General features: G+C 48.2%; 1 protein-coding gene across 1 annotated transcript; it reads left to right on the forward strand.

Annotated features, from left to right (window-relative positions):
* Positions 1-5,040: 5,040 nt before the first annotated feature.
* Positions 5,041-8,694, forward strand: ZIC1 (Zic family member 1). Its single transcript, XM_015812952.1, has 3 exons — positions 5,041-6,031; positions 7,151-7,314; positions 8,497-8,694. Exons 1-3 carry the CDS (start codon positions 5,041-5,043, stop codon positions 8,692-8,694), a joined length of 1,353 nt encoding a protein of 450 aa, XP_015668438.1.
* Positions 8,695-9,150: the final 456 nt, after the last annotated feature.

Consider the following 9,150-nt stretch of genomic DNA (forward strand, 5'->3'; position numbering starts at 1 on the left):
CTTAGCTAATTCACTCTTAAACAGCAGCACTACAACTTGGGGAAGCTGCAGTATAAATGCAGTATCAGCTCCTATAGATGTCCCATGTTCTTTTGAAATGATAATTTCCTACAAAAAAAAAAAAGCCAACTGAAGCAAAGCAAAATCAAAAAGAGTTTACAGAGAAGGTATAGGTAAGAATCAAACTAATTTGAAATTTTTATTAGTCTTGTAGGGGAAGGAAGTAAGGAAGTCCAGATCCATATTTCAAGAGCTCTGCAAACTAGTAGAGTGCCCTCAGCAGCTGCTCCTACCAAGGCTGGTTAGGAAATCAGGTAGGACCAGTCCTTTGAAAGGAAAAGCAAGTCAATGTTCACCCCCCCCCCCACCTTCCCGAGGTTGCACACTCAAGTCATTGTTCCGTATACTGTGGGCCTGGCACATGTTCCCGGTCGCAGGTCAGAGGTCAACCTCCAGGGTGTTTCCAAAGCCGGCCACTTCAAGAGCTTGAGCCTTCAACACTTATCCAAACTGATTAACTACATGATCAACAGTAGCCAAGGAAATGAAGCGGACTTCACCTTTCTCGCTACTGGGAAGGAAAGGCCAGACCCCAAAGGAGGTCTGGGTTGAAAGAGTGTATGTATTGGGGGGGGGGGGAAGTGTCATTGTTTTAGAGGAATCCTACTTAGTTCTCTTAAAGGCTCAGCGCTCCCTTAAGGAAAACGCCTTAAGTGGAAGATTCGGTTGTGAAAGGCGCTAGACCAGGGGTAGGCAACCTTGGCTCTTTTATGACTCGTGGACTTCAACTCCCAGAATTCCCGAGCCAGCATAGCTGGCTCGGGAATTCTGGGAGTTGAAGTCCACGAGTCATAAAAGAGCCAAGGTTGCCTACCCCTGCGCTAGACCTTTCCCCGCAGATCGGGTTAAGTCCCTCTTCCCCTGCGCAGGAGAACGGGAGAAGCCGGTGCCGAGTCTCCCAAGGGCAAGACCTGGACTGGCCAAATCAATGTCAGTCTCTTCTTGATTTCCTAAGCGTTTCCAGCCCGAGACAAAACTGGGAGAGATGCTGACCGATATCAGAAAACCCCACATTTCCGTAAAGGGCGCAAGGAGGCATTCCCGAGCGTTAGGAGCCGGCTTTTCGGTGCCACCGCCGCTCTACCGCAACCGGCTGGTTTATTGTCTGCTATCCTGTAAGAGGCGTCTTTGGAGATCTGCACCAGACGCGCCAGCTCCCGCGGCAAGGCAGCGTGAGAAAAGCCTCGCTCAAAAAGTCCTGATCGTCTGGCCCATGGGAAAAGAATCTCATTCCAATCCCCCCCCCTCCCCGCTCAGCCTCCCCCCACCCGCCTTCGGCTGTAGGGATATGGGTAGCTTACCTGCAAAACGGTCTCCAGTAAAGGAACTGGCATTAAACCCATAACCCACGTGCCCGAGGATGGTCAAGACTCCTGGGTGCATCTCTCTCTCTCTCTCTCCCTCTGTGTCGGTGTGTCAGTGTGTGTGTGTGTGTGGCAGGGAGAGGAAGAGAAGCTTCCTAAACTCAGGTGTGCCCACTGCAGACCCTTGGAAAAGTGAAAAATGCCCCCCCCCAGCTTGATCTGACAAAAGCTGATTGGAATCCGTGCTTCCCAATTTCCCCCATTCTTCCCCTTCTTCCATCTTAATCACTTACCCCACTCCACCTGTTGAAAGCGGGAATCCCTTCATTTCTGTCTACCAAGCCCGGACTGACAACAAATAAGAGAATGTAATAATAATAATAGAGCGGAAAAAACAGGGAGATGGGAGTAGAGGCTGGGGCGGGGAGAGAATTAGGTCGGTGGGCAGCGGGTGGGTCAAACCAGAAGTCCTCTTGGGTGCTTCACCGGAAAGTTCACCCTTCATGTCTTCTTTTCTTGCTTTCTGGAAATAGTTAGGAAATGCATGAGGAAATAGAAATAAAACGGTATTTGAATGGCTTATATGTCACGTTGGTGCATGTGGCTTTGAACTGGAGCAGTTCTCGTTTCCTGCAGAGAACATGCCACAAATCCCACTTTTGATCACTTCTACAACCCACAATGCTTGCACACACACAGCGCGCACATGCACACAGGCACAAATGGAGTTTCTAGCTCAGCCGCTTCCCCCCCTCCCAAACCCGGAGAAATAAACAAATGAAGAAACAAAGCAACCAGGCTGTCATTTTTAGGCGGCATTCTTCCATGCAGGTGAAGTCTTGGGGTGGGTTTCAAGTGGCTGCCTTGCATTCCGAAGACTCAGTTCTCCTGCTTTCTCTTCTGCTAGCTGCAAAGATACGCAGGTTTCTCCGGAGGACAAAATATCCTCCAGATTCTCCTCTTGTTGGTGGCCCTGGAATTAACCAAGCTAAATACAGTAACCTTTCACCTTTCAGGCCAGATCTAATACTTGCAGGGTGAGAAGCATTTCTTACCGAGATGTGATACTTCAAACCTGTTGCTTAAGACGCTGGGAGTCTTGCTGTATGGGTTTGTTTTGCAAGGCTACTTTCACCCAAACACCAGCGCTTAGAAGGGATAGAAAACCCAGGAATCCTATAGACCAGACAGCTCTGAAAATCTTCCCTTCTCTTGTATTGAATCTGCAAGACTATCTGGTATGCAGCATTCATTTGCACTACCTATCTCAGCAAAAGGTTTCTTAAAAAGAAGAAGAAGAAGAAGAAAGAAATCTGTTTGCCATGTGGTTCCCTCTGCCCTTCTTAAAACATTGAATATTGTATCACACACCTAGAACTGCCAGGGGAATTGCTTCATCGCGCCTACCAGGCAATTGGAAAGATGCATTTTTATGGGAAAGCTCCCATTGGTTCAACAAACCCCCCTCCCCAAAGATTCTTTTAGTTGGTTTTTATTCCTTCCCTAAATGTCTGGATATTGGGGAAAAATTGGTCCGAATTAAAAACAAAAGAGGTTCTCAACTAATGCCTTTCTTTCTTTCTTTCTTTCTTTCTTTCTTTCTTTCTTTCTTTCTTTCTTTCTTTCTTTCTTTCTTTCTTTTTCTTTCCTTTCTTTTAAAAGTACATTTTGGAGAACTGCAAGGAGGAAGGTCTAGAAGTTGCATTCTTAAATGATTGAGCCACAAAGGTTGTTTTTAAGAACCATACTTCTCCACCTCGACAATCATTTTAATATATAGTCAATGGCTCTTTGTAACAGGAACAAAGGCGAACTATCCGCAGTTCTTCAATAGACTTTAGTTGGGGGAAAGGCAGGTTAATCGAGGGGTTGCATCTAGAAAACAAGCAAGTGTTGTATGTTTGCACTGAATCCAAATGTCTGCATTTTCCTAACTAAATCAAAGGGAGTGTTATTTCTTTTTCTGCTCACTCATCTGAAGGTAAGTAAATTTTCTCTGGCGATCACAAGCTTGGTCAGCAACAAAGGCGCCGCCTGCTTTTTCCACCGTCCTGGAGTGGCAAGTTGAGGAATTTCAATAAATGTGACAAGGGTGACTGATTTGTGAACTAGAAACGGTTGAGCGTCAGAAAATTTATACTGCTCCTATCTAGAGAGGATTTCAAATGCATTATAAAACCCCAGGGTCCAAGAACTTCATGCAGCATAGAAGAGACAAAAGCAACTTTGGGAAAATTTACATTTTTTTCAAAAAAAAAATTTGAATTAAAGAGTTGGGGTTTAAAAAAAAAATAGAAAGGGGAGGGGGAAAAACAGACGAAGTAAGTATGAAAAAAAGAGACAGCACAACCGCTACACAAAAAAAGCCAAGGCAAAAACAAAAGCAAATTGAAGTGCTCTCACCCACCTGCCTTTTGATGGGTGCTACACATGGTTTTCTGGGAGGAAAAAAATCGAACGCCTTATTGCCATTTTTCCACTGATGTTAGACTTGTTGTTTTAAAACAAGATCTAAACAAGTCAGCACAAACTTTGGGGAGAGCCTTAGAGGTTAAAAAAAAAAGAAAGAAGAAGAAGAAGCAAGCGCAAGTGGGAAAGGGGCAAGTGACAAAAGGATTTCCACGGTCAAGCCCCTTAAAAAGTTGTTGAGTGTTGTTCAAAGGTCTTCAGCACCAACCCATGAGCACCTTCCCAAGAAAAAAAGCAAAACGTAGCCCAGGAGGATATCTACCTCTCCAGAACAAAACTGGAGGAAAGCTTTGGAAATATTTTCCAGCATAACATTAATATGTTTTATACGTTTTTGGTCTAAAAAGTTGCTACTCCTGTACGAGCTGTTTGTCAAACGCGATGTCACTCGGCTTCACAATACCTGGGATTGATGAGAGGAGAGGACCAATCAGGACAGAGCGGAGGTTTAGTGCACCCTTAATTGGAGAGGAAGGAGGGAGTTGCAAGTGAAAGTAGGAACAGCGAGGCACCAATGGTCGGCGACGTCGGCCTCCACGTAGCTCCTCCCCTTCTCCCATTCATGGGGGAGGGGGGAACAGTGTCGTCTTTTCAATTCATTTATCTGCAGGAATGATTGCCGCTATCAGTCTCGCGTTCACCGCCCGGCTGAGGAGGTGAAAGTTTCTCCCCAGGAAGATAAACCGCAAAAGACAATATTGTGCATGATTTGCGCCGTTTTTTTGTTGTTTTTTTTTAAACAAAGCAGGGGGAAAAAGGAAAGCGAAGGGGGGAAAAAGCCAAAGGAGGGGAAAAAAAGAGACGAGGGGGGGGGGAGAGAGAGAGAGAGAGAGAGNCCCAGCCTTCTCCCTCCCCCCCCTCGCACCCGACCCTCTCGCCCACCCTCTCCTTTCCCTCTCTCTGCGTGCGTGTGTGTGTGTGTGTGTTTTTTTGGTGCGCGGGTGCCGAAGGGGGAGTTCCTGATGCGGTCGCTTTAGTGGCTGCTCGTCGCGCGGACTTTGGCAAGAGAAAAGGCTCGGCGAAGCTGGTTGGATTGGCGGCGGCGGCGGCGGCAACGGTAGCGGCGGCTCTTCCCGTTTTTTCCTGCCGTTTGTCGGCGGCCTCTTCCTGCTTTTCTCTCGCCTTCCCCCCCCCCGCCCTCCCGGCCCCCCGATAAATCACTTTTGTCCGGCGGTCGCTGCCGCAGCTGCCCGCCAAGCGGGACAAAATGCTCCTGGACGCTGGACCTCAGTACCCAGCCATCGGCGTGACGACCTTCGGCTCCTCTCGCCACCACTCCACGGGCGATGTGACGGAGCGCGAGGTGGGACTGGGCATCAACCCCTTCGCCGACGCCGGCATGGGCGCCTTCAAGCTCAACCCCAGCAGCCACGAGCTGGCCTCGGCCGGCCAGACCGCCTTCACCTCGCAGGCCCCGGGCTACGCGGCGGCGGCGGCGCTGGGACACCACCACCACCACCCGGGCCACGTCGGCTCCTACTCCAGCGCGGCCGCCTTCAATTCCACGCGGGACTTTCTGTTCCGCAACCGGGGCTTCGGCGAGGCGGCGGCGGCGGCCAGCGCGCAGCACAGCCTCTTCGCCTCGGCGGCCGGCAGCTTCGGCGGGCCCCACGGGCACGGCGAGGCGGCGGGCCATCTCCTCTTCCCGGGCCTCCACGAGCAAGCCGCCAGCCACGCGTCGCCCAACGTGGTCAACGGGCAGATGCGCCTCGGCTTCTCCGGAGACATGTACGGCCGGCCGGAGCAGTACGGGCAGGTGACCAGCCCGCGCTCCGAGCATTACGCCTCCCCGCAGCTGCACGGCTACGGCCACATGAATATGAACATGGCAGCCCACCACGGAGCGGGGGCCTTCTTTCGCTACATGAGGCAGCCCATCAAGCAAGAGCTCATCTGCAAGTGGATCGAGCCCGAGCAGTTGGCTAACCCGAAAAAGTCCTGCAACAAAACTTTCAGCACCATGCACGAGCTGGTGACTCACGTCACCGTGGAGCACGTCGGCGGGCCCGAGCAGTCCAACCACATCTGCTTCTGGGAAGAGTGTCCCCGGGAAGGGAAGCCTTTCAAGGCCAAATACAAACTGGTCAACCACATCCGCGTCCACACGGGGGAGAAGCCTTTCCCTTGCCCTTTCCCGGGATGCGGCAAAGTCTTCGCTCGGTCGGAAAACCTCAAAATCCACAAAAGGACGCACACAGGTATGTCTCCAGAGTCACACACCCCCCCCCCAAAAAAAAAGAGAGAGGCCGAGCTTCACTTTGCCCTCTTGCGAGTTCCAAGAGGGCCGGTTCGCCAGGGTGTCTTTTCGGGAAGGGAAGAGGCCTCGGGAGTTAAGGAGGCCGTGGCCAGAACGATCCTAGCCGAAGAAGGCGATTGAATTTCGGGTTGAAGTTCAGCTAAGCGAACAAGAGACAGACAGTATTTTTCTCTAGAGTTTTTAATTTTTGATTATTATTTTTTTTAAAAAATATATATTTTCAAATAAGGGAATTCAGAAACGGAGGCTCTGACAGCTGGAGATGGAAGGGGTGGGTGGGATGGGAGTAGGAGTTGAAGGGAAAATGGCAGCGATCTGAATTTATTGGTTTTAATTAATTGGTGTGACAGCATTGCTTTGAGAAATCGGGCTAAATATATAGTTTGTTCATCCCAATTTTTCTTGCTATCATTTTTATTTCTCTGTAAATATTTAATTAGGTGAGCCAATTGTAAGTAATACGAGCTAGATGGGTTTATGTGTTATTACATGCTAGCCTTGGAAAAGGTTTGTTGTAATATGTCGTAAATGAACAGCACCTTAAAAACGGTCCTTCCTTCCTTCCTTCCTTCCTTCTTTCCTTCCTTCCTTCCTTCCTCCCTTCCTTCCTTCCTTCCTTCCTTCCTTCCTTCCTTCCCCATTCTATCATACAAGTGTATAGGAGAATTGGAAGCAGGCACTATTATCACTTGGAAGTTTAATCAAAGCGTATAATGCACAGGAAGTGAGATAACTATAAAGTTCTGGGCTGAATAAGGAAAAGGAAAAGTAAACTAAGACGAGGAGTACCTTTAACAGTGGCTGCGAATTTTCCCTTGCCAGAGATTGCCAGTTTTGCTGCAGCAGGTTCACATCTGGTGAAATCCTGGGGTCTGTTCTAGAAGTGGAAGAAAAGAAATTCAGTAAACATTTCATTTAGTTCTCGTTTCTCTCTCCCGACATTTCATGGAGTTGGAATGATCTGGTGTTTGTGTATTATATTATATTATATTGTATAAAAATTAGCGCGCATAAAGTCCCAGATTTGTAACGAGAGGGTCCTTGTTTATTTTTTCAATAGGTGAAAAACCCTTTAAGTGTGAATTCGAGGGCTGTGACAGGCGCTTCGCCAACAGCAGTGATCGTAAAAAGCACATGCATGTCCACACGTCAGATAAACCTTATCTCTGCAAAATGTGCGATAAATCCTACACGCATCCCAGCTCCCTACGAAAGCACATGAAGGTAAAATGGTCGTTTCAGCTTTTTCCATGCTTCTGAGTTACTCCTTGCTGGGATTTCCGCTCTCTGTCGTTCGCCTCCCCTGTCCCATCACCGACTTTGATTATAACTCACCGCTACTTTTTTTCAGAAGGGGGGGGGGAAGAAAAGAGTGGAGAGTCTCGAGGTTATTTCTTAGCCAAGGGTGCTTAGATCTACAGCGTGTTTGTCCCCAAGGATAGGGCCACTCTAAACAGGATAGATAAAGGGAAAACTCCTAGCAGCTCCCAGGTTCAAAACAACTAACAGCTCCAGGTTTTTGCCCTGAGAAACGGCCTCACAAGGGGCCCCGCTCCAGACTCATCTGGGGTTAGGCGCTATTTCTGGGGGGGAAAAAAAGGATTTAAAGCAAGATCTAGATGGCGGTGCTTTGAGGGAACCTAGGCGGGCATGGAAACCTCATGCTTTCTTGTTTAGGCTTGCGTTAAGAGCGCAATCTTTTTATGTGTGACCCAGGCCCATATTTTTCTTACACAGCGGGCCATCTTGTGAAATTGACAGAGGGTAGGCTAGCTGGCAGAGACTTCAGAACTCCGCGTTTCTCTGTGATCAGCCAGCCTCCCCGGTTTGCAAAGCACGATTTCAAACTTCTCGCGTTTCTCTCCTCCCCCTCCCCCCCCTTCTCTGGCATATAGAGTTCAATCCAGTGAATTCAGCTCAGGGGCTTAGCATTCGCGGCAACCAGCCGAGATAGTGCACATGCACCTTGGTGTGTCAGTTAGGCATCCCCAAGTATTTAACTCTGCAGTGTGCATTTTGTGTATGTGTGTATATGCATGTATGTTGTGTGTGTTCATATCTATATCTATATCTTCCAAAATTTGAATTGCTAACAAAGAATTAAGGGAGAACTGGGATAGCTATTTCAAACCTTATTTGGTTTTCATCAGCCAGACATACCCTTCTGAGATTCGAACCTGGGCTGTCTGCATGTTAAGCAGAGATGTATATATATATCTATATCTATGTATGTATGTATGTATGTATGTATGTATATGCATATGTATGTATGTGTATATTTAAGCGATGTGTGTGTATGCCTGTGTACACGCACACAGAGTATATACACGAACATGCATACATACCTACTCATACCCACCCCCGCGTCAACCTCTTCTCTTTGTTATCCCTTTCTCTGTTTTCCAGGTCCACGAATCCTCTTCCCAAGGATCGCAACCTTCCCCCGCTGCCAGCTCGGGCTACGAATCTTCAACTCCTCCAACCATCGTCTCTCCATCCACAGAAAACCAGACCACGAGTTCCTTATCCCCCTCATCTTCAGCGGTCCATCACACGTCCAGCCACAGTACACTCACGTCAAATTTTAACGAATGGTACGTTTAAACAAACAAACGAACAGGGGCAAAAAAGCGACCTATTTAAAAGACTGACTCAAAAAAAAATAATAACGAACACTTTGAAATCGATGAATCTTTTTTTGGGGTGTGTGTTTTGTTTGTTTTTTTTATATATAAATAAATAAATAAATCTATCAATCTATCTAAATGCTGCCATAGACCCAGGAGTGAACCAAATCAAGAATTCTCTCTCTCTCCCCCCCCCCCGTCTGGTTTCCCCTCCTTCTCTGGTCCCTTTTCTGCTCTTTTGCTTTGGTTCCGGGGGGAGGGGGAGAGCAAAGGCTAGGAGAGCAAAACCCAAAGGGTTCTGTTGGGAATGAGAGAATGGCCGGTTTGTGGTGCCATCTTGTCCGTGTGCAGGGCTTTTTAAGTGGGAACCACTGACTGGAGCTCTCACAACTGCATGTTTCTCTGGGCAGCGGCCTCCCTGTTTTCTGTAAAT

This window comes from Protobothrops mucrosquamatus, unplaced genomic scaffold, assembly GCF_001527695.2.
Source record: "Protobothrops mucrosquamatus isolate PMUCROS unplaced genomic scaffold, P.Mucros_1.0 scaffold117, whole genome shotgun sequence".
Classification (NCBI taxonomy): domain Eukaryota; kingdom Metazoa; phylum Chordata; class Lepidosauria; order Squamata; family Viperidae; genus Protobothrops; species Protobothrops mucrosquamatus.

Coding starts and splice junctions, on each gene's coding strand:
- ZIC1 (XM_015812952.1), top strand. CDS start 5,041: ATGCTCCTGGACGCTGGACCTCAGTACCCAGCCATCGGCGTGACGACC. Junction 6,032..7,150: donor CCACAAAAGGACGCACACAG/GTATGTCTCCAG, acceptor TTTTTTCAATAG/GTGAAAAACCCTTTAAGTGT. Junction 7,315..8,496: donor CCCTACGAAAGCACATGAAG/GTAAAATGGTCG, acceptor TCTGTTTTCCAG/GTCCACGAATCCTCTTCCCA.